At 44.0% G+C, this 25,886-nt stretch overlaps 1 protein-coding gene across 5 annotated transcripts; it reads right to left on the bottom strand.

Annotated features, from left to right (window-relative positions):
* URB2 (URB2 ribosome biogenesis homolog) lies at positions 1 to 25,875 on the bottom strand. Of its 5 annotated transcripts, none has more exons than XM_004427155.3 (10): positions 25,747 to 25,875; positions 23,798 to 23,936; positions 21,948 to 22,124; positions 16,829 to 20,159; positions 13,631 to 13,791; positions 11,536 to 11,646; positions 9,703 to 9,945; positions 6,935 to 7,022; positions 4,089 to 4,228; positions 1 to 498 (listed from the first exon to the last, which is right to left on the bottom strand). In XM_004427155.3, the coding sequence occupies exons 2-10, from the start codon at positions 23,921 to 23,923 to the stop codon at positions 301 to 303; spliced, it is 4,575 nt and encodes a 1,524-aa protein (XP_004427212.2). In that variant the 5' UTR covers positions 23,924 to 23,936; positions 25,747 to 25,875; the 3' UTR covers positions 1 to 300. The 5 variants fall into 5 exon arrangements, with proteins under 5 accessions (XP_004427212.2, XP_087288086.1, XP_087288088.1 ...); XM_087431960.1 differs by having other exon boundaries at positions 25,615 to 25,756; XM_087431962.1 differs by having other exon boundaries at positions 25,680 to 25,756.
* Positions 25,876 to 25,886: the final 11 nt, after the last annotated feature.

The following is a 25,886-nucleotide window of genomic DNA, read 5'->3' as shown; positions in this document are numbered from 1 at the left end:
TTGGAATGGCCACCAGAGAGATTCAGGAATTTTTTATTGAATTCACCTCATCCCAGGGTCTATTTTCAGGATTCTACTGCAATACTTACTGTATAAAAAGATGTTTAAAAACACTGTGTGAAACATAGGACTGTAAAATATAATTTTATATATATATATAAACCAAAAGGATTTCCCACACATCTCGACACTGCACATGAGCACATGTGAAGTCCTTCATTCTCCACTCCCTGGTCTCTCAGACCGGGGGCCAAAGCCGCTCTACAACACTGCAGGTAGCGCCTCCACAACGCGGCAGCCTCAGACGGTGTATCTCTTCTCTCCTTCGTGTTTCGCCTTATGGTACTTCTCATAGTCACTGTACAGCTCCTTAAAGACGTCTCTCACGCCTGGCTGCAGTGAGACCCGTAGAAATTGGACGTCTGGCTCAATGCAGAGGTCCAGGATGAGGTAAATGCCCTCCTGCAGAAGGCTTTTCACCGCCGGATACAGGGTGACCTGGGAAAGGAGGACAAACCTCTGTAAGAGCAAACAGGCAGGGACTGAGCCCTGGGAAAACCTGACAAGGAATTCTAGCTTTGGCCTCCAACTTGAGAAAAGACATTCCTTTTAAAATACCGCTTTGCACATAACTTAAATAATTGAATATTCATATCTTAAAAGTTTATATTCTGGGGAAACAGAAGCCAACTTAAGTGAACAAAAACCTCAATAAAACATCACAAAATCACAGAAGTAGCTTTGCTATTCGGTAAATGATGCCTACATGTTTACCAGGGGCATTTAAAAACTGGAATCTTCAAATTTAAAAATCTTATAAAAGCCACCTGCACATTATGTCAAATTCTTCCACACAGTCAATCACACTGGAAGCTATAGTAACCATGGGATAACGGCAGCAGTGTTTACTACAAGACTGACCCCACTTCCTGCTAGAGCAGGGCAGGCGGGCAGGCAGGTTCTGACACCCTCCAAACAGATTGCTGATAGGCCTATACTAGTAATCAGATCACATCAAATCACCCAGCATCAGATGTGATTTATGATTACACTTAATAGGTCTTTTCATTTCTGTCAAAAACAGCACAATGGGCCCTCAATTTCTAACTGCCCCCTGATGGCTAAATTGGTTCCTGTGCCTAAAGATGCATTTCTTCCCTGAAATTCTAGGTTAACTAAAATCTGGGGCACAGCAGGAAGAGTGGGCAGTCCAGCTCTGACTTGGCTAGATCGGATACTGCACACGAACTTTCAGATCAGAGACTTAGACTAAAATCTAGACAAAAAGGCCAAGAGAGCAGGCTCCGCTCCATGTGCCACAGCCACTCAGGTTTCAGCTGAACCTGGTGCCGAGCAGAGTCTGAACACCCTGGTAGCTGAAACCAAAAGGCAGCAGGAAGGTTCCAGATGACAGATCTGGGATTGGCTGATTCTTTGTTAATATCCTGATGACCTAGAAGAGTTAGAGCCTCCCTGCAAACACACAGCTTTTGGGGAGGATATAGTTTATCAACCAGAAGTCTGATTCACCAAGGCAACCACTGGGAGGTACATTCCTGAAGAGGCAATTTGTTTCTGTCACTGAGATGAAGCTGTTCTTCAAAGTCATGGCCACCTTCACATGATAGTTCAAAAAATTTCTGACAGATGATCGTCTTAAATTTTACTGTTTTATAGATGATAAGAACTCAAGGACTGAAGGTGGAATGTTGTCTTGATTTCATAGTAAGGTATTAGGCAGGGAAAGAAAAAAATAAAACAAAACAGACAAACAAAACACAAAAGTCCTGAATCTTCCTAGTGGGGTAAGGACTTTTGAAGTTGCTGCTCATTCATTCATTTAATCATCACTCACTAAACAAATAATTCCCCTTCCAAAGGCAAACAGAGCAGAAGTCACTTTCCCAGTGGCAGACTGAGATCTGAGCCTAGTCTGAGTTCAGGACCCACGCTCTTCACGGTTCCTTTACATGCTATCTCATTAGTGGAACAGAGTACAGAGTCTGGTGGGAAACACGAAAGCCAGAAGCATGAGTCTACACAACCACTTCACATCTTTACGTTTCAGACAACTTACTTATAAAACAAGGAAAAAAGTCAATTTCTACAACAAAGACCACCAGCCAATGAAGGAAAACCTCTCGAAGTAGCTTACAAGGACCTTAGGCAGGATGAGCAGTGCAAACTATTTATGCTAAGCCATCCACATGGAAGGACAGTTGTCAACTTGATCTACAGGTAAAAGCCAAGAGAAAAGTGACCATAATTTCCCTGATATGTCTCCACTGTGACACAGTCCTGCGTGGAGGGAACAGAGCTGTGAGAGTCGCTGCTCCTCCTCACGGACACAGTCTCACCAGGTCATCTGCCCCAACTTCCCACAGACCTTCACATACCCATCCACAGACATACGAGGGGAAGGCAAAGAGATTCACTTAGCTATACTCACTATCTAGCATTTAATTAAACTTAAAAATGTCTTTATGGTCTAGAAAGATTTATGGCTCTCTCAGGAGATGTCTCTAATGCACATGGAATATTTTCTTCATTACTGAATTAAAAGCAAATGAAAGATAAAACACGGACTGTCCTGCCAATGGATTCTGGGATGCTGCAGCCTTAGATAATTCCCAAGGCCTTTCACTTTCAAGATTAAAATTTAAAAATAACTGATAAGCATAAATTAGACATGATAATGGGGCCAAGAAACCAGAGAATTTTTATAAAGTAAATCTCAGAATAATTAGCGACTTAAGGGTTCAAATTACTGCCTCCCTTCTCGGCCCTCAGTTAAATGATATTACTATGTTTCCTTTTATTCTTCAGTGAAACAGAAAACATGCCAGCATTTTCTTCCAGCAAAAGCTTACATATTAATGATTTGAGTGCTTAGGAAATATCAAGATTCTATTAAAACGCTAAACAATTCCAAGGAAACCAAACTCCAAGCCCACACCTCATTCAAAAGATGATTTGAGGAGGTCTCCGCGAGCTGCGGCAGCCCTTACAGAGAGCCTGGTAAGGACCCAGCACACGCCATGGGGCCAGGCTGCCCCCTGCAGCGTTTCCCCCAGACCCCTACTGGACCAGCTGTCTGCCCACACGACCGGCATCTGGCTGACGTGAGTAGTGCTGTGGGTCCGAAAATTATTTAGTTACAGATTCATCCTGAAACAGGGTCAGGAAGAAAGCCGGCGCACACCAGGTTTTCTGAGGAAGCCCACGCAGCCTAATCTCCCTTGAGAAATGCTGACATCTCTAACGAAACATGTTTACCAGTGGTTTTAACGTTATTCTTACAAGATTTACAAAGGGGGGTATTCTATGGAGACCAATATAAACAACATAAATTGTATCTATCCATGCCCAAGAAGACAGATACACACATGAACACACTGTGCTTGAAGCTTCTGACATTTAATTTAAACAAAGTAAGGTATGAAGTCCTGTAGTGAACTCACAACACAAGTCACACAGGGTCCTATGGAATTTTGAAAACAGCAGTGACATTCCAAAGTGAGATCACTGTTGAACAATGAATCAATTATCCAGAATACCGAGTCAAAAGTCAGATTAAATAGGACAAAAGCATTTCTGTTTAACCTAGCTGAACGAGCCTGCCAGTATCTCCACCATGTCATCTACTTTTAGTGTCTGAGAGCAGCTGAGTCACATGCATGATGGACCCCAAGAGTACAGATTAGTGAACTCCTGCTGCTGAGGGGCCCCAGGACCCCTCTTTCTGGCTGCCATTAGGCCCAGTCCTATGAGAGCTCCTGTTCTTGGACCTGGGTAACATTTCCTCTCCCTTATTACTCAGGAGACTGAGGTTTGGGCTGGAGCAAGAAGAGAGATCTAACGGTGACTTAGCACCTTCTATGTACCAGGCACCGCCAGCCCCTCGAATGTCACTTTGTTCAGTCCCTGCAAAACCCTGCAGGGTGCTGCTAAACACTGGAAGATGCACAGGACAGCCCACAAGAGAGGATGACCAGGCCCAAAACGTTGCTTGCCCCTTTGGTTGAGAAGCCCTGCTACAAAGGGCTGTAAATGAAAGCACTTGGGGAGAGACAGTCAGCTCGGTTTACCTTCTGCACCTCCGTCACATACTGAGCCACCATAAAGGGGGAAAACACCGTGAACTCTTCAGCCCGGGCTGCGATGTGGCTGTACATCCTTTCCACCAGGCGGGCACAGTCTAGGACCACCAGCAGGTCATCTGTGCTTCCTACAGAAGCAAAGTGTTTCCACACCGATTAGTTCAAAAACCGTGCATTTTAACTCCTCTAATTTTATACTTTTAATAGAGTCTAAAGACTTTAGTCTAAACCTTCCATCTTTCCAGACTCTTTAATTGGCTTATTTGCAGACAGAATGAGGGAGAGACAATATATCCAAATATTTATCTATATTACAAAAAGAACACTTAAAATACTCAAGAGTACATGGGGTTTTTTTAAGAGTCTAACTAGAGTAACCAAGACTTTTAGGCTAAAATCTAGGATTGCCACTGTATTTAAAAAGGAGATGGATCTCTACAAGGAAGGCTTAAAATGGAGAAAATATTATCTTAAAAAATGGTTTTTGACATCACATGATTTTAAAATCATCAAATGATTTTATCCTAATTATGTCTCTGCCTCAAGTTTCAGAAATTGTGTAGGATTTTTCTTTTATAGGCAGATAGATATGAGATTCAATTATCATTACTAGATATCCTCCTGTCTTCCCAGATTTATTTCTGATCCCTAGTTCTTTCTACCTTAAGGTGCCAGGACCATCCAGGCCCTTCTTAACAAACTCCTCTCAAGAATTCTAACGGCCTCAAATGTCCCCGCAGCCCAGGTTATACCCGCTTCCGAGGCCTTCACAACAGAGGCCAGGTGGGGACCCCAGCACATGCCAGAGCACCTCCCCAGCTTTCACTCGGCATAATGATATAGCCATTTTCATAAAATTCTAGAAAATGCAAACACATCTACAGTGACAAAAAGCAGATCAGTGGTTGCCTGGGGCTGGGGCCAAAGGGAGAAATGGACTGCAAGAGGACTCTTTTGGAGACGATGCAAATGTTCTGTATTTTGACTGTGGTAGTGGTTTCCTGCATGTATTCACCTATCAAAACTCATTAAATTGTGTACTTTAAACAGACACAGTTTGTTACAAATAGATTATATATAAAAACTTGATTTTTAGAATGCACAATGTCTTTTTTTTACCTTGAATATACATATAAACATCCTACATATATGCAATTTTTCTAGATCAATGTAATTTTATGAAATGATGTGAACTGCTAACATTCATTGGACGTCTCAACAGGCAATATACTTCAGAGAGGCACTTTATATATACCATTTCTTCTCTCTTTTCAGGCTGCTCAACATACACATGCAGTTCACAACATGCATACCTGGCTTTGTTATTTCAGCCACAGATTTCATGTGTGGTCATTAAAGAGTGCATTAGATACCAACAAAAGGAGAGTAAATAGTTAAAACTCTACTCAGTTAAGCCATGAATACATCACAGAACCAAATCTTGGCAGACTGGTGGTGACCGAGCTATGCCAACATGGACCCAGCAAAGCCACGCAGCACAGAACCACTCGTGTGGAACGTGCCCCCACACTCCCTCAGAACACACGACAAAGGACACGTTTACATCTACATGTAGGACACACCTGTGGCAGCGTGTGACCACGCCTCTGCTCCACCACTGCTCAGCAAGCTCTGAGCTGGGGCATTTCCCACCTCCTGTCTAGGCAGACATCACCAGCCGGAACAGGGATTCTTTCTTGCTGAGCTCAGACATGATCTTAGAGGCCTCAACACAGAACCATAGGTAATCACTACCAACTGACCAAGGCTAGCTTGGGAGAGGGAACCTGTTTCCCAATCCTGCTCCTAAATATACTCACAACATTACATTGAGACATGCTCTGCACTAGACATGGGAGAAGGTGAAATACCTAACTGTGCCACTGACTGACCCCAAAACCAAGCAGAGTAATTGGGGAATTATAGTCCAGCGTTAACTATACCTTTTCTCTTTTCTCAAAAGTTAACTGTTTTAAGTAGCTATTGCTTAAATCTACAAGTCTCAATCTATTAAACTGCTTCACACTGGCAGAGAAGTTGAGCACCACTCATGAATTTCTAGTGTGTCCAGAACTACTGCGACTGGGTCTCCCTGACACCCTCCAAGTTGAGTTATAAACTCCTCCTTTGCAGTCCCAGAGCATCCTATCAGATACCCTATCTTCGTGCTGAGCATATCACATGGTATGAGGCTGTTCCATGCTATGCAAATTTGAAATAGTGCAATACAGACAGTCTCACTGTATATGCAAATTTTTAAATAATGAGAATCTCCCCCAAATTAGAAATTTAGCAAGAATCAACAAACTTCAAGGCTGAAAAATAAGCTGTACACATAATTTATGCTACTGCCATATGGCAGTTTGCTTCATTGGTAAACAAACACGACCTTGCCAAGATGAGGCTGGAATGGTGAGTCCAGGAACTCTTTTTTTTAATAAAATGAGATGGCTCTGTAACTGCCCATTCCTTTGTAATCTCTCCATTAAATTATGAACTCCTTAAGGTCAAGAATGGGATTGTAGTCACTTTTAGATCCTCTTTGTATGAGAGTAAATATTTCCTGAATCTAGATACTTTTTTTTTTTTCCCAGAAAAAGAACTATTTCAATTAGGAGATGGCAAATGCATTCACTGTTTTGGATATAGTAAAAAAAAAAGTGACAGTTTGAAACTGTTTTAAAAAATTGTTTTGAGTATTCATTTGATGATCTGAATATTTCTCTTATTTAAACTCAACTGGGTGGTTTTATTTTCAGTAACATATGTGGTGAGAGACACCACAAGATGAACACATTTGAAATCGTGTATCTGATACTGTTACTCTGAATTACCTTTGTCCTTCTGCCGCCCTTCATGTATAACTGAAAACAGCAACCTATTGAAACAGTTCAAGAAAGAAGGGATGGCTTTCAGCATAACCTGTAATAATAGGCAAAAGAATATAAAAATATGTAAGTAATTGTTTATTTCAAATTCTTCTACTTTAAAGGAGCTCATACTTATCCTTCTTAACCTTATCTATCAGGACACTCAAAACAGTTGTGGCAACTTCTTTTTGCCTGGACTTCCTGGGGAAATTGCTTATCCACCTTGTTTGACTCCTTAGCATCCGTTTTAACGGCTTGGGGTGGGGCTTCCATGTTACATAACTTTAGGAATCTAATGGGGCAATCTAGTTTAGAATTTGCTGAATTTGTGTCTTTCACTTTAAGCTGTTACTAGCACATTCTGGACATGAGTAGAAAAAAATAATACAAGGAACAGTAGCCAACACATTCAAGTATAATTGGCACTAGAAAAAAGATTACATAAAGCAAATCCATTTAAAATGCGGATCAAAACTTCTCATTTTTTAGTGATGAAAATGTCCGACTGAGACTTTATCTTGAAAAATGATATTAAAATTATAAAACATGCTTCTTGTATACTCAACCATCCTTAGACTGTGATCAAAACAACACACTGTCCAATAAGGCAGCCACGACCCACACGTAGCTATATAAGTAAAATGAAAACTCAGTTCCTAGAACTATAGCTCCTAGACCACATTTCAAGTGGTCAAGACACGTGTGGCCAGTGGTTACCGTGCTGGACAATGAGATACAGAACACGTCCATCACCACGGAAATTTCTACTAGACAGCACTGTCCTAATTCTTAGCATGAACAGAGTAAATCAAGAGGTGGGATTCTTTTCTTTGGTATAATTTATCCAACCAAATTCTTGATAGCATAACATCACAATCTTTATGTCAAATTATCAACTTTTGCAATGTGTTCAGAAAGAGATCATATTTGCAAAAGTTTTTCAGAGCTTCATCAAATTTCCCAAGGACCTCTCTCTTTTTTTTTTTTTTTTTTTTTGTGAGGAGATCAGCCCTGTACTAACATCTGCCAATCCTCCTCTTTTTTTGCTGAGGAAGACTGGCCCTGGGCTAACATTCATGCCCATCTTCCTCCACTTTATATGGGACACCGCCACAGCATGGCTTGCCAAGCAGTGCGTTGGTACGCGTCCGGGATCCGAACGGGCAAACCCCAGGCTGCCGCAGCGGAGCAAGCGCACTTAACCGCTAAGCCAGGGGGCCGGCCCCACTTTATATCATTCTTGACTGCAATACCATGTCATTATCCTTGTCAACTTTCTCCTTTCACTCAACGGTCTAATTCTGATAAATGGTCATGTGCTATTCGTTTTACAGGAGATTCACATAGCTTTCTAACATTACTTTCATCAACTGCATGAAATCCTGCATCTTTTGCAAGATTTGCAATTTCACTTTGTATCTGATTTGTATTGCATTTATATTCTTTGATCACATAAAAATCTAACAATCAGCCGAGAGATTTAAAACAAAGATGCTGACAAGATAGGCAGGGCCAAAGGCAACTGTTAAGTGGGGAAGGTGTTGGAGTGAGGCCCAAATTCACGAGTGCTTAGTTTGCCAGACAATAAATTTTTTAAAAACTGCATTGCTGGCAGGTTTCTAACTTTAGAACATTAAAAATATGTGTGCCTGCGTATATGTTTATCTATCTTATTTATCAGCTCCCATGCATCACCCATATAAAGGTGGCACAGTGAAAAGAACACTGGCCAAAGAAATCAGCAGTCTTGAAGCTAAGATTTAGACTCAGCTGGGTGACATTGGTCAAATCACTTAGTGTCTAAGCCTCAGTTTCTTTATCAAAAAATGGGATAACCACCTACCTCACAGACTTGCTGTAGGGGTGAAATGAGACACGGCAAATGCTCAATAAATGTGGGCTGAACTGGAATCTTTTCTATGGGACATTTATTCCTAGTCTCAGTTTAATTTAAAAGGCAGCATACTTCAATTAAAAAAAGTGATCTACTAATGACCAAGTAATATTGAAAAATGCATGTAAAACACCTGAATAAAATTGTTTTATGAAACAAAGGAGTGTGGGAAAAGGCAAAAAAAGGCAGCATACTTGTCAAATGAGAACTCAGGATGCCTCACTCCCTATACCAATTTGAAGTGGAAACCCAAGAAGAGATCTAAGCAAGTAAGTGACATTTAAATATGTGGTCTGCAAAAACAGAATAATTTCTAAAGAGCTTTCTTAAAAGCTAGTACACAAACATTGTTCAAAGTGTCACATCCAACAAAGATGAACTCAAACAGCCCAAAGTGAAAGTCAAGAATTTCTGTGCTTCGGGGCCAGCCCGGTGGCACAAGCGGTTAAGGGTGCGTGCTCCGCTGCAGCGGCCCGGGGTCTGCACTGCTTGGCAAGCCATGCTGTGGCGGCGTCCCATATAGTGGAGGAAGATGGGCACGGATGTTAGCCCAGGGCCAGTCTTCCTCGGCAAAAAAAAAAAAAAAAAAAACGAGGGGGATTGGCAGATGCTAGCACAGGGCTGATCTCCTCACAAAACAAACAAACAAACAAACAAAGAACTTCTGTGCTTGAGAAACCACTCTGGCCCTGGAAATTACTGGAACCAAAAAGTTCGCTTAGCAAATCATTATTTTTATTATCCTGCAATAGTCAAGTTCTACTGCTGCTTCTCTGAAGGCTGAAATTACCCTGCTAACAAAGAAAAGGCTGCCGGGTGCCCTGTTCCTCCTCCTCACCTTCGGGTGACACTGCAGGATTGAGAAGAGCACGTTGTGCACCCTCGGGAAGATGCTCCCATACTCAAGGGGCTTCAGGTGGTCCAAAGGGACTGTGAGCAGGACGCTGAAGGCCAGGCTGACGTGGTGTGGGTTGCTGATGGTCTCCTCCCCCTGCCGCAGCAGCGCGGCCAGCACATCCAAAATGGGCCCCACCACCGCCAGCGGCACAGGCTGCGCCTGACAAGCCTCTCGGTTTTGTAGCTATAGGACAAGAAGGAATACAAGAAAGAAAATGAAGGTGACTCCCCAAAGAAATAACACAAAAACTGAAGCAGACACGCAAAAACTGAAGTGACAGAGGTAAGAATGTCCAGACTCCAAAATGAACTGATGTGGTCAGTGGGCAGTTGGAAGAGACAAGGATGCCAGCTTCCAATCTCCAAGGGCGACCTACTATGGACTTGGCCGTTTCAGACCACATTTTTTGTTGGATTCATCTACCATGAAGAGAAGTAACTTCTTATAAAAGAGTTGATTCATGCAACCTCTCAAAACAAGAAAACTTCACATCAGACATATATAACATTTTTCTAACAAGACGATTTGCTCTACACATCTATAATTAAACTTCATTTGTTATAGTTCTTATAACTCAACTCTAGTTAAAGATGCTCAATTATCCTTCTAGAGAAGAGAGAGAACAGACCCCAGATAAGGGGAAGCTCAAAGTCTTCCGTACGGAACTGGGAGAGCTCGCCAGCGACCTTCCTCTTCACACAGCCATTTGTAAACAGCACCCCTGGTGAGGCCTTTGGGGGCCTGTCTCATAGAGCTCATCTTTTTTTGGGTACTCTGGCTGTGCTGACTGCATGCTATCCCCTTTAGATTGACCTAAGCAGTTCCTAGCCTGGAGTTTATCTCAATTCGGACCACCAACACAGATCACACACCACACGGGCCCCTCCGCCCTCTCTCTACCCCGCCATTCCTCCACCTAACGCCCACTACACATATTAGGTAGACGTGGGATTCGTCCGCTAATGCAGATTCCCAGGAAAAAGATAACGCAACAAAATGGAAGAACAGCGAGAATGTAAGTCTATCCTTTAGACCCTCTGCCCTGAGAATATGCGAATCCAGGCCAATTCTCTCAGTAACACAAGCTAGAATGCGGGCTGATAACAATGGTAAAATAGATGTTGCTCTTTCAAACCCAGGTGTAAGAATGCTGATGCCCGACTCCTCAGAGGGCAGAAACACGGAGACAGTCCCAAGCTGAACTAAGTTTTTGTTCTAGTGAAGCAAAAAGTCACATGTCTACTGTGTATATTCACCAGGTGCCAAAATTTAACATTTGGGTGAGATTATAATAATAACCCACCTGCAACGTTACTACCCCATTCTATAAAGCCATTTTTTCTCACTGTATCATAGACTTTAAACACACACACACACTTGTAAGTGAATGAACATACTGAACGGATCACAAAATTTTGTGGGGACAAAGAAAGCCCCAGAATTCCTCCTCATCAAATTTAGACATGCCCCCACAGGAGCCTCATCGTGCCACCACATTCCTTCTGTTACTGCCTGTCCAGTGCTTCCTAGTGCTCCTCGATGCCCCCTCACATCACCTCTAACCACAGCTTCCACTAAGGACACCCAGGTGTGCAGACAGATGAAAGCAGTGGCAGGACACACACTGACAAAAAAGCATTCTGCGCACAGCCACCTTCAGGATGCAGCCCCCAAAACACACTGCATAAACCCAGACAATAGCAGAAGCAAAACACTGCCTTCTGTCTGTGTAGGAAGAGACGAGACGGAGGGCACAATCCAGAGGGTACTCACCGTCAGAGCCGTGACTATCTGGGGGCACGCACGCCAGAACAAACTTGCTTTCTCTCCACTGAAGGGGCAGCTCAGTAGCAACTTGATCAAGGTAATAGCAGACAAAACAGCCTAGGATAAAAGGAAACAAACTTAATAGCAGAAATAGCCAACTTTCTCTTAAGAAGTCCATGTTGGGAAGTAGCCCAGTCACTGGCGCTGAAGTGACAGAGCAGAGCCCGTCAGAACCTTGGTGTCGGGGCAAAGACTAGACCAGGCTGGGGTTACGTGCTGAGGGTGATGTCCTTTATGTCACCACACAGTCAGGGAATCAACAAATAAGATGAGCAGAACTGGGGCAGAGTAAGGGCGCTTGTTTTCAGCAGCGTCTCACTAAACCAAACATGTACATGTGCCAAAGAATGAAATAAAAGAAGGCCACAAACGGGAACCGTGGTCTAATTATAGACATCACATCCTGTCAAGACAGCGTGGAAAGAGGAGGCCAGTTGTAACCTACCTGTGCGAGAACTCACAGATGAAAGGAGGAAACACAAAGTAAAACAACGGGCTTAGGTGCTGGAGTACAGGGGATGGTTTAAACCATGAGAAGGGAACTATGTGGGAAGGAAACTAATTTCACTGAGTGCCCATGTCAATAAACATCTGACCCTGTGCCCGGCATTTGACACCATCAATTTCAACCTCATACCAGCCTCTTCTTCCTTCCCTAAGCCTGCAGACCCACAACCCACAAAATTCTGGCCTCTGCCCTTTGCTTTTCGCTTTCCCTCTCTCACTCCCTCTGACTAGACACACCCCTACACACACTCCCTAACCCCCATTCCTAACCCGGTCAGCAGTCCCACCCTCTCCCCTGAACTCAGGTCCCCCTCTCCCACCCACCTGCAGGGTGTGTCTACCCATCAAGGGCCTGCACGCTGGCGCCTCCCTTGCCTGTCCAACTTCTCACAGTCACACATCCTCTGCTCCTGGCAGAGTGACACACTCACTGTGCTATGCACACACCACCCTCCTCCTGGTCTCCATAGCAATGTCCCCCCACTCCGGGCCACCCCCCACAAATCCTCCAAACGCTTGGGTCGAGTATCACTTCTTCCATGAATCTTCTCTGACTATCTGACTGGTTTAAATAGAAATTTATGGTTTGTTTTTCCTTGGCTTGCTGAAGGGAAGCCCAGAGGCCTTCTCAAAGCTGTGGCCCAATCGTGCTGCAGACACTCACAATGAAAACTTCCAAAGAGAGATGGGCAAGCGCTGCGGGCGGCACAGAGCAGCTGGCCTGGTACATCTCAGGCCTCATGCTCACATAAAGGAGACGTGAGTTCTCCCTGCTGCCCCACTCTGACTCAAATAACCCTCTCCAGCTCTCCTCCTCCCAAATCAAAACTCAATCCTTGTGTACTGATTATAATCAGAAGTCAAGAAGCCACTCGTGATGCAGAGAAAGCTCAGAACTAGACGACTTGGGCCGTAATCCTGGCCCCGCGATAGTTAGCTCTGTGGCCTTCTTCCTCCTCTGTAAGCAGGGACAATACCTGACCAGTCCAATGCATGGGCCGTTTAGAGGACCAAATCCAGCATGTGCGCTCCACGCAGAGGCTCTCTAAAACACGTAATGCCAAATGCAAATGCAAGGTTTTATCAGCAACTACCAAATAAACAAGGTGCAAGGGACTGAAGGGCAGCTTGCTAACCTAAGTGATTCTCAAATGGGATCTGGGTCGTGTGACCAAATCAAGTAAAATTTTTCAAAAAGTATGATGGGACAGATCTTAAACAATGGATGAACAGAATTTAACTTTTTTATGTGTTAATACTATGAGTACATCATCTTTAGTATTTCACATAATCAGAACACACAGATGCAATTTGAAAAAGTTTCCCTTTGAAAAATAAGACCTCCTTACATTGAGGCCCTGGGCCTCTCCAGAGGCCAGAGCTCCCTCCACAAACTCCCTCTTTGCCTATAGTCTCTACTGGTTTGTGTGTGTTTGACTAGTTTTAGGGGTGAAACTGTATCTCAAATAAGTTTCCCCATTTGAGCAAATACCATTTCTGCGCCTGCCACACGACGGGGAAAGGAGCTACGCACCTGCAGATCTGCTCTCCACATGTTACTGACGTCTAGTCCTTGGAGAATATACTGCATCACCATCCTAAAGTCCTCTGTCGTCCCAACCTCTAACATTTGGGTGAACAGGGTTCCCAAATAAGGCTCAATATCCTGAATTACCTGACCTGGAATTGCAGGATCTGTGTGGAAAAGAAACCAAAACTGTCAAGATGTGATAGACAAGAGGCAGGTGAAGTAAACCAGAGCAGCCATATGATGAAAGAGTGTGTAGCCATTAAACTCAGCCACCATTTCAGGGGAATGGAAATATTCACATGCAGGTGAAAAACGCAGGGCACACAACTTTACAGCATGACACCCCCGTCTCACACACAGCACAGAGAAGAGCCTGAGAGAATGACAACATCTAGCAGGGCCTAACTCAGGGCCACGGGAGACAGGTCACTGTTACTCTGTTTATACTTTTTTTCTACTTCCCCTTTATTCTTTTATATAATCAGTAGGGACACAGGGGTGGGTGGTGCTTTTAAACAGACAGGAATATTGTAGAGATTAAAAGAACCCCAAACCTTTGGTGACCTGCCTGTCGCAGTCATCCAGCTGTTTCCCCTTTAATGCAGGCCTTCTATTGTCCCCAGGGTCCTGTGGCCCCCGGTTTCAGAACAGAGCTCGAGGTTAAGGCTTTCAAGACCCTTTATAATCTGACCCCAGCTTATCTTGCCAGCCATGTTTCAGCCCATCAGACTATTCCACGTTGCCAGAATACCTTCCTACGTGCCAGGGCTTTGCTTACTACATACAGCATGGGGGCGAGGGAGGACCAAAGGCTTTGAGAGAAAGATTTAGTCTTTCTCTCCTACAAGTCTCCTACAAGTTGTAAGATCCTGGACTCATGACCTCTTGGAGCCTCAATTCTCTCATCAGTGAAATGGGCAGAACAGCACCAACTCCAGTGTTGGCAAACAAAAGAAAGGGCACTGCAGAGTGTCTGCCACATGGAAGGCTCAGCACTAGAGCCCCGCCCCCCACCCCATCTCCACCTGCCCCACCTATACCTCAGAGGCCACTGCTAACTAAATGCTTTGCCTGCACTCACCCTCTCAACCCACAGTCCCATAGTGCTGGGGCACTTTACAGCAATCATTCCATGATTTGTGTAATTTACGTGAATGTCTGTTTACTTAATTAGATAGGTCAAAATCAACACTTCAGTCATCTCCAGAGTAGGATATAGTTCCACACATATATGAAGCATTTTTAAAAGTGTTGGTTTTTATAATTGAATTGGGTAGTCTATTCTACTGTAAGAATGCATTCCTTACAAAAGCTTATTTTTATGAGTTGAAACCTACGTGAATCACCCCTGAGGACAAAGGTGGCCACCTTTTGGTTATTCACAGCCACCTTAACACTCCCTCTCCCGCCCAAAGCCTTGGGCCACTCCTCATTTGGCATTTCTTCCAGACCTCTCACCGCTCTGGTCCCTTCCCTAGATACGGTCCAGCAGCTCAGGTATGATGCCTGGACCCAGCGGCAACACCTGGGCCTGTGGTCTGAGGGGTGAGTGAGGCACTTGGCCTCACCCCCCTGATTGATGACCATGACGGAGACTCTGTCCTTGGAGTCAGAGGTACCACAAGTCCAAGGACACACAGTTAGGACTTAGAGGCCACCTCAACTCATGAGTGTTGGAGGGAAAAAGGAGTACACAACATTGTATTTAACAAAGGGGCAGAGGGGCCAGAGGTTCAGACCACCAGCTGCCATTTCTTAAGACGTTCATTTAGAACCCTGTAACTAGTGTTAATAAAATACTAAATTTTAGCGCCCATTAAGAAGGTGAACACCATTCCTTAGAAGAGTCACTGAAAGAATAAGATAGAACATGTGACACCAAAGCCTTTCAGTCAATCCACAATCAAGGCAGAGATAGAAAGGCTATTGAAAGGGAGACAACAGCAGCGTCATTCAGGCCACAACACTTCAGTTCTGGCGCTGGCCCAGGCACACCAAGCGGCTTTATTTCCTACAAGGCCTCATTTAATGCTTTGTATCTGAGCACGCCTGTGGCCCCATCTCGCCCATCACAGTTTCCCCACTGGGAAACAGAGAAGTCGACATGGGTTCTGAGGGTTAGGCTTGGCTGACGGACACCCCCCAACCTCACCTCAAAGGACTATCCTAACTAACCTCAACCCCTCAATAACAATCAAAACAAAAAGGAAAGACAAACCCACGCCAACTTGAAACAGTTAGAGATGAAATCTGGCCCATTAACCTTTGACCTCGTGGACAGCAGATATTGAATCCTCCTGCATGAAAACACTAGCTGGGTTTGCGGTCCTGATTAGCTGGCCTGGAAGGTCGATACCCAACTGAAACACCAAGATGACATCATGGGCTGAGCCTCTGCCCAGTCAGCACCTACAACCCAACAATAACTGGACACCAAACTGAGACCTAAGGGTTGAAGTTCAGCCCTCAAGGAATTTTATGAAGTTCCCTATAAATTAGTCATTTGCATTTTTTAAAAGTTGGCAGATCTTGTATCTTTCTTAAGTCAATTGATGGCACTCAAGATCTGATACAGAAGAGCCTACTAATAAGGATGAAATTATCTATGTTGACCATCCAGGGCCAGGACAGATAAAGGTTAAAAAACAGAAGAGTAGTAGATCTCAAAACTATAAACTAGAGGGGCCGGCCCAGTGGCATAGTGGTTAAATTCATGCACTCTGATTCGGCAGCCCGGGTGCGGACCTATGTATTACTCGTCAAGCCATGCTGTGGCAGCCGTCCCGCATAAAATAGAGGAAGATGGGCACAGATGTTAGCTCAGGGCCCATCTTCCTCAGCAAAAAAAGAAAGTTAAAAAAGAAACAAAAACAAAAAAAAACTATAAACTAGAACCATCTCCAAAATAAGTGAAAAAACAACATATCCTGAACAACATATCTAGAAGACTACTGTTTGTGTAAAAGCAGAGAGACAATTGTGAGGATGATACCTCTATGTGCAGAGAAGGCAGATACTGGAAATGCATTCCTGGGAGTCGACAGGAGGGAGATTTTCTCACCGCTCACCATGTCATGTCGTTCCTTCTGAAATAAACACCTGTTCCAAAGGGGGCAGGGGGTACTTCACCTTGCCAGCCACTTAGCTAGCTTTCACCAAAAACTCTGCAGTGCAGAATCAGCTCAAGAGAAAAGATCTTACCTGCAAGAACTTTTCTCACAGAATGAAACACGGAGATAAAAACAGAATCCTTCTTGGGATGTAGTTCTGGAGCCAAAAAGAACAGAGTTAAAAACCGCACAGCTGCCTGGAAAGATTGAGTGTCTCCTGCGAGAGCCGGCAACTCTGCCAGTATTTGAGAGTAAACACTCTGGTAGAGGGCAGGATGGGAGAGCTGCATTTTGTCTGTCAGTGGTGAAATCTCTGTCCCTCTGTGCCTGGAGCGCTGGCCCACATCCGCCTCCATGAGTGTGCTGACCGACGGGATGAAGGCAGAGGGAAGGTGCCGGCCCTGGGCCCCGTGCGCTGAGCAGAGCTGGAGCACGGCTCCCGTCTGGAGAATGGCCTGCTGCAACAACTCAGGCAGCGCTTCTGTGGCCTCGTGTTGCTGCTTCCGCTCTTGAACAAAAGGCCCCAGGACTTGGCACAACTTAGTTAAAGACACCAGAAGGAGCTGCCGGCCCAGACGATTCTGATTTTCCAACTGTTTGCCTGAAGCTGCTTCAGTGTACGGTTTGCACTTTGAGAGGAATGCGATGATTTTCCCAAAATTGAGCACCAAGCTCAGCTTTATCTGGATAAGCATCTGCATTAGCTGTTCTAAGAATGTCCCTATCACTTGGAGGAATTCCAACCAAGAGGGGTCATCCGTATCAATAAGAAATCTACTAGTAGCTTTGAACAACGAGGTCAGTACGATCTCAAAGATATCACTAACGTACATGATTCTGAGCACTGAGCGGGCACTTTTGCCCCTTTGCAGGTAACCAAGAAGCTGGTAGCAAGTCATCAAAAACTTGAGGGTCAGTGAGGAGGAGCAAGAGCCCCCCAGCTTGCTGATGGCCATGGATAGTAACAGAAGAAAATAATATGCATGATGGGGAGTCAAGAGGTTGTCCAGTTGTAGAGTAGAAATAACTTCTAAAAGCCCCAGGATGCTCTCTAATTGTTCTCCCTCCAGCTGAATGGGGAAGTCACTCTTGACCAAGGATAGTAAGTTTTGGGCAATTTCTCCTCTTGGTTCTACACCTTCGGGTCCAACATTTGCAAATCTGTTTTCCCAGTGAGCCACAACCATGTGGTCCTTTACAAAAAGCCAGGGCAGCTGCTGACTGAGAAGACTCGAGTCACTCAAGACACCAGAACACAGAACGCTAGAACATCTTGCAGTTAGGCACATTAAGAAAGCAGAATGAAGGGACTGTATTTCTGGAAAGAGAGGGCTGTGCAGGATGGCCTTGGATACGTTTTCAAGTGTGATGTTTGGCCCTTCATCTGCTGAGCCTTCCTGAGCTCTATTCGTTGGTAAAGTTCTTAGCAGGACACTAGCGAGGTATCTCACATCATCTGGAGAGAGATAGGATATTAAAATGGAGAGATTTGACATAACCAAGTGCCAGTGTGCTACAGGGTATGTGAGTGCACTCACTGTCCCCACCTGGCCATCCCAGGAAGCTGCTGTCCTCTGAGTCAAGCTTTCTCTGCCAGAACCAAGAATGTAGGCAGCATCACACCTCAGAGTGTGGAGGGCTGCTTCAGATTGGAAACTAGTTTGCATTAAAGTCCTTTTCATTTTCTGCAGGTAGAGCTGTTCTAAGCAATATCTGCCGAGAGAGTTGAATTGAGCTGTAAGCTTTTCTATCTTTTTCCAATGGCGTGTTTCTACACCTGGCAGCAATGAGTGGAGGTTGGAGATCTCTGGAGCACCACCAGTAAGGGCCCCAGACACAGAGTGATACTGGCTACAGTTTAGACTGAGCATGGTGTCAACCTGGGCCCAGGTGTACGAGAGCAGGAGCACAGAGTCACTGACCTTCTGCAGCCATAGCTCACAGTCTGGGCCCTGAGGGTCCAGGAGAAGGTCCAGCAGGGGCTTCACGAGCTCTTGGAGCATCCTCTCCATCATGCACTGCATACGTCTGATGACAGGCAGAGGTGTGCTGTTGTCCAGGCTCCTCATATGGAACATGATGCAGTGCAGCAGTGAGCTCAGGGACAGGGACTTCAGGGCCATGTCGACATCAGCCCGCAAACAAGGCAAGACCAAAGCCTGGAGCTTCTCCAGCACGAGGGACCACGCATCCAAGACCTGACTGGGGGGCAACTCCAGAAGGCACTCACAGAGCGCTGCGGAGGGGCCCGCGGCCAGCACTGGCTGCCTCAGTGCCTCGGCAGCCGGACGACAGATCACCTCCAAGATCTCCTCAAACAACCGTGGCACCTGCCGGAGTTTGACATACGTCTGGAAGAGAGTGTTAATAAGTGCCTCCTGGGCTTTTCGGGTTCGAAACTCTGTTACTTCTGCATCAATCCACGCTGAAGCCAACAAGTCATCCAGGTCTGGCTCCAGAATCAAATGGTTCAGAGACATCAGAACCTTGAGGCAGCGGAACCAGGCCGGCACAGGTGCTTGGGGATGGTTTATCAGCAGCTCAGCCAGACGGCGGTAAAAGTGGAACTGAGCCTCTTCATGCCGGATCCTGTCAGCGGCAATGTTGTAGATGTTGTTGTTGGCCACTGAGTTCAACAGCTGTTCCACAACGAGGAGTTCAGTGGTCCAATCTGATGTGCACAGGGCTTTTATCTGCTCCTCCAGAAGGTGTGAAATCCTCAAGCAGCCAAACAGCTTGGGGAGCACCTGGAAGCAGAGAAGCTGGTTCCCCTCCTTGAAGTAAGAATCTAGAAAGAGCTTATATAGCAAGGCCACTGAGTTGGCAACAACAGCAGCATGAAGGGATGGGTCACAGTAGCTAGTATCTACCAACCTAGCAATCACAGTGTCCATGGGAGCTAGAAGATTCTTCATGGCCCCCATCTTCGTGTCACCTTGCTGCTGCTCCAAGAGCTCCTCTTTGTAGGATGACAGCAGCTCAGGCTGAAAAGCTCCGCCTCGAAGCATGGCCTCAATCTGATTCCTAAGGTCCCGGCTCAGCACCTGCCGCAGCTGGCCCTGGCCAGCCTGTGTCCACGTGCCCCCTGAGAGTAAGTGCCTCAGGACTAGGCAGGGCTGAAGCAGGTGCCCAGTTACCTCCCCAAAGGCACGTCTTGGGTTGACCTGCTGCTGCTGGATCAAGAGGTAATGGCCAAGGGCCAGATGTATGACCTCGAATAGCTGGGCTACCACGGCTCCTTCTGGCTGCCTACAGGCGGACCAGCACAGCTGGCTCAACAAGGCCACTATCAGCTCCTGTTTGGCCGTGTAGATGACAGCAAGGGCAGGTGTTGAGAGGATGCCCTGGCAGCAGCTCAGCACAGCACTGATGTTTCTTTGGGATCCCGAAAGAGAGAACTCGGCTATTCTCTCATTTATGATCTGAGCATTAAGAAAGAAAGACAACCATTACTGACCCTAAACTCACACATACACACAAAAAATACAACAGAATCAATAAACTCACTCCTTGCCCTCATCTCAATGAGAACGAAATGCCCAGATTATCATATCTAAATGAACTTAATATTTACTTAATGCACCAAAGGAGTGCAAAGTACCTGTTTTAATTCCTCCACACATTCATCTCCTATCAATATAAATTCGAGAAAGGGATTGGCGCCTTTGTATATCTGCTGTCTTTTTTTGAAGAGCTGGGTTTTGTAAAGCTTAAACTCTAAAGATCACTTTCTCTTGGATCCTAAACCTGCAATTCAGCTTAGATGCTGCAGGTGGACGGACAGTGGCCTTGGGTTATGAGCCTGGAATGCAAAACACATTTTTATAGTCAATTATACTGTTTCTATTTAAAAAGGCAAAGGAAAAGGCACTCTTAAAAAAGGAAAGCCAATGTTGCCAGTTACTACTTATTAAACAGCAAACGCACAGTCTACTGCTTCCAAAATTCTGAAATTCATAAACACCAGAAATTATGAGGACTGGGCAGATTCATAAATTCACTCATAGGCTTTGTGACTTGCTCCCAGCCTTATAGCATCTGAGAATCAAATTTATCCTGGGTGCTATGTTATTAGCAGCCCAATGACACAGATGTAACGATATCCATTCAAGGAACTGCCTTCTCTGGAAAAGCTGAAATAAAAATGTCAAATACTTAAACGCCAATGCACTATCACAGTGATCTCCAAATTCTTCTGATTACACAACTCACCTATAAAAACTTTTTCCACACTTATACCCAATAAGGATAATTTATTTATAAATTATATGCATGTACTATAGTACTACTATTCATATAATTATAAAGCACACATAAAAATTAAAACACAATGGTTTTTTTTAATATACAGAGATGCTGTAAGATCTTCTTCCCGCACTTCCAAAGAACCATTCAGAATAACCCACTTTGGTGACCACCGGTCCATTATTTTTAAAAGTGACACACAATTTAGAACATAATTTCAAGAACTACTAAAGCCTATGAAGCATCAGGCAGCTCAACTATTTAATTCTTCTGTTACCAGCCTCTACAGATTTTCTCTTTTGGCCTGCACACTCATATGGGTGAGATGGTGTGATGGTCAAGAAAACAGGCTTTGCAATGAAGCAGATCTAGGTTCAAATCCTAGCTTGACCACTTACTAGCTGTGTGACTTTCAGCAACTTACTTAACCTCTCTGAGCCTGGCACACACTAAGTGCTCATTAGTAATGCTTTTTATTGTCACCAGCTACTCTCACAGTATTTCAAGATACTCAGTTTTGACAATGAGGTTCATAATTCTGATCTGAGACTTCAAAATCACTTTGAGTCAAAAACCTTCGAGGCAATTACTATCCAGATTTTGTCCTTTGATCTCCCTCTAAACCAACAAAAAGGTGGGGGGAAAAATCACAAAACAGCACAATTTGCTGGCACCTTTTCCAATTAAAAAGGTAATCAACAACCAGTTTATGAAATAGTTCTAAGCGTTTCTTGAATATTAAATAACAAAGTGCTTAGCACAGTGTAGAGCATACAATATGCATTCAATAAATATCAGTTATTATTATAATTCTAATAATATTATTATTTCCTTCTCTTCCTCTACCTTGATATTTGCTGCATCTTCATATAATTAAACCTGAAACAAATAAGCCTCTAGCATTAACAGGAAATCAACAGAGACACATGTAACACATACAGGACAACACAGGAAATGTTAATTACCTTGACTAGGGAAATCTGAAGGTTAATTGTCTTTCCATTCTTGAGGAGATTTTGCAATTTTCTGCTGTGCAGAATGTTATCTATATAGATCCAAAGCCTTTCAACAATGTCTTCCTTCAGCTCAAGTTTTTTCTTATAAAATGCAACCAATGACTGTCTTGCCCAATCAAGTAATACCTGAATTTGGAAGAAATATACTCTGAAAATAAATGAATTTCTTTACCAACAAAGAAAGACACTGGGCATTTATAGGGACATTCCATGCCTAAGCAAATCCAATTGCCAGGGGGAAAAACTGTCCTTTAAAACTTATCCTTGGGCCGGCCCCGTGGCTTGGTGGTTAAGTGAGCGCGCTCCACTGCTGGCGACCCGGGTTCGGATCCCGGGCTCGCACCGACGCGCTGCTTCTCTGGCCATGCTGAGGCCGCGTCCCACATACAGCAACTAGAAGGATGTGCAGCTATGACACACAACTATCTACTGGGGCTTTGGGGGGAAAAAATAAATAAATAAAATCTTTAAAACTTATCCTTGCTAATATTATATTACATACATATTTTGGCATCTTAAAAAGTTTATTATTAAAGAATCAATAAAAACAGAAAAACTTTGTCTTCATGGGGGCAAATAAAAAGCTTCAAGTGAAACTCTTAACAGTTTCTTATAACTTCTAACTTCTCTGAAGTTATACTAAATTTTAAAAGTCAGAAGCACAACAACAATTGCTCAGAACGGCCACAAAATGAATCACACACAAAAGCAAAAATGCAGAGTCAAAAGACAGGGGTTTGCGTCCAGGCTTCCCCTGTTACCCATGGCTTAACCTCCAAATCTATTTACCTCATCCAGAAGACACAGTCTTCTGTGAAATAATGTACAAGTGCTTTATGAAAAGGAGGGCTGGGCATATACAGTTGCCATTATTGTGACATGTTTCCTTACTCATAAATATGAGGAAAGGAGGTGAAGCCTCAGCTCACGATATCAGAACTGTCACTAACAGAATGAACAGTAACACGCTAAAAGGAAAAAACCTCTCAGGATAAGGATAGCAGAACCTTTGATCAAATTGCTTGCCTCAACTTCCCCTTTTGTCTTACCCTGTGTAGCACTTGCTAGGTGACTGTCAACCTGCCAAAAGGATTCTCTGATGCAGCCAGGTTTAGAAACTACTAGTAAATATGATAGTGCTCTACACACTGTACCTCATCATCATTTTAAAAGATGTAATCCATCTTTGACACATTTTGTGCTGTCTCAATACCAGCATACGAGTGTATGTTAATCCAATTTCATGAGCTCATCATCCTGGTATCTCTATTGTATTCACAGTATTTTTTAGCCAAACAAGCTTGAGAAATGTTAAAAAAGAGCAATGTCTTTCTTAGTTCCTAACCTATTTCTAGAATGGCTTACTACAAATACTAAACCTTCTCTACTTCCCAACCTTCAATTCATCAAATTCCAAAGATGTTTAACAAAGCACCAACAAGCAATCGCTTATGGAGCATCACTCTGGATTTACAAACAAACGGAGCTACCCAAAGGCTTAGAATCTAACTTCTGTAACCTAATTCCCTATTTGTTCACGGATACATACGCTTAAATTCGGAATATTAGAGATGTTTCCAAACATAAAAGAAATGCTAACTGAAGTTTTGTAACAGAAAAACTTGCTAATGAAATTCCTGACAATACTTCTTTTCACTGACATTACTTTTAACTTTCAACCATGTGTCCTTCCCCAACCTTTTCTCTAATCTTTTTACATCTTAACTGTGTCAACATGCAATTTATATAAGTGATAATTATTTTAAGTTGTAAAAATGTATATGTCACATTAAACTTACTTGTTCTTTATTTGGAAGAACGCATTGGTGGGAAATCCAAGCAAAGTGAGCTAGTTTTAGTTTATCTTCCCAGGAAGTTGCCTTGCTTTTAAGCTTAAGGGAAATGCCAGAATAAATAGCAGCCATTGCTACACTTTATCTACAATTGAAACAACAACAAAAAATAATCAGGTTAAGGTTAAACTCAATAGGTACCAGAAATAAACATTATGCATCTTATTGTCAAATAATATACATTCCTTAAAGAATTTTTTTTAATGAATTAAAACACATCAACAGAATTCTCAGGCATAAGTCTATACATAAGATGCTCGAGCCCATGAATTTTCCAGGGGAAATTCAGACAAAAGCAGGCAGAAGACACACACATATGTACAAGCATTCCTGTTGTGATCAAACACCACATCCCCAGAAGTGAGTGTTCAGGAATTCAAGTGGACAAGACCAAAAGTGTTCAAATTACTGTGAAAGCAGATTCGTTCACACATGGTTTTAGATGGAAAAAGCTAAGTTTCTGCACAAATCTTCTGAAATATACTATGTATTATGTATTAGGACCAGCTGCATTAAATAGTTCCAAGAAATAAATAAGCAATACATGGAGCAAGTAAATCTCTCCGACTAAAAAAGAAATATAGTATAAACCCAATCCTAATAGCAATACTGTTATTTCAGCTGCAACAGTAACTTCCCACTATAACTTTATGCAGTTGTGTATACATTTACAAATATACACTGCTTCCAAAGACTCTACAAAATATAGTTACACACTTAAGACTGTAAAAATAGAATACAATTAAATCATGAATAAAGAAGGAAAGCAAACATACCAACCACCTACAATTACTATAAAACTGAGGTAAAAGTAGCTTTGAGTTTCCTAAAAGTCACAGCAAAAAGGGGAAACATATCAGGTTAAATCATTTTCATTATATAAAGGTAAACAATCCAGTTCCTCAAAAGAGAAAATTTTTCATGATACTTAATACTGAAATAAAATTATCGTAAATAAAAGCAAAACAGGACAATGGAAATACCAAAAAACGAGCGCAGTTCCATGATTCTAATATAAATACTGTCAAACCAAAAGAATTTGCTATACTGAGAGCTAGATCACTTGCATTTTTTAAATCTATGGGGCCTGAAATCCTACAGACCTACCTTCAGAACTTATTCCCATAGGTAATTATATAAGGAATGAGCGAACACTGGGTGAAGGACACTTCCATTCAACACGGTATCCCTCACGCTATTACAGAGAACAAGAATAGTCAAGCGCTGTCAGTTTTCCTATTTTGTCAACACGTTCAATAACTACTTAACTTCTGAGTGTAATGTTAGACAGCTATCGCGACAGCTACAAAGTACTTAAAAAGTGTTTGAAGACTTGGATACAAAGACGCCCCAGATACCGTCCCGGCTCTACCAACGTTCCACTCTCGGTGCCCTCCCGCGGTTTTTGCAAGGGGATGTGAAAATAAGTACGATGCGGGCAGCAAAACGCTGTTAGCACGCACGCAAAATTACGCGCGGACACACTCTGAATCCTGCCCAGCAGAATGACACCAAGTAACGCGAGTCAGGAGAAGAGCAACAATGAGGGATGTGAGAGGTCGCCGAAGGCGCGAGCCCAGTAGGCTCCTGCCCACCGCTTGCTAACTGCGGGAGGGGCCAGGCCCGCGGCGGAGGGTCGGCCCCAGGTAGGGGCCGCGGGCGGGGGCAGAGAGCCGTCCCCAGGTAAGGAGCTCACCTCAGACCCCGCCCCGGGTAGGGACTGCAGGCGTGGACGGAGGACCGGCCCTGGGGAGGGTGCTCACCTGGAGATCGGCCCCAGGTAGAGGCCGCGGGCGGGGGCAGAGAGCCGTCCCCAGGTAAAGCTCACCTCAGGCCCCGCCGCAGGTAGGGATTGTAGGCGTGGACGGAGGACCGGCCCTGGGGAGGGTGCTCACCTGGAGATCGGCCCCAGGTAGGGGCCGCGGGCGGGGGCAGAGGGCCGTCTCCAGCTAAGGAGCTCCCTCGAGGTCAGTCCCGGATGCGGACCGCGGACGGGGGCGAGGACAGCGGCGGCGGCTAGTCGGGGCTCCGCGCG

Source organism: Ceratotherium simum, chromosome 6 (assembly GCF_057802395.1).
Source record: "Ceratotherium simum simum isolate JZ-2026a chromosome 6, ASM5780239v1, whole genome shotgun sequence".
Lineage (NCBI taxonomy): Eukaryota > Metazoa > Chordata > Mammalia > Perissodactyla > Rhinocerotidae > Ceratotherium > Ceratotherium simum.
This window is presented reverse-complemented; position numbering and strand designations above follow the sequence as displayed.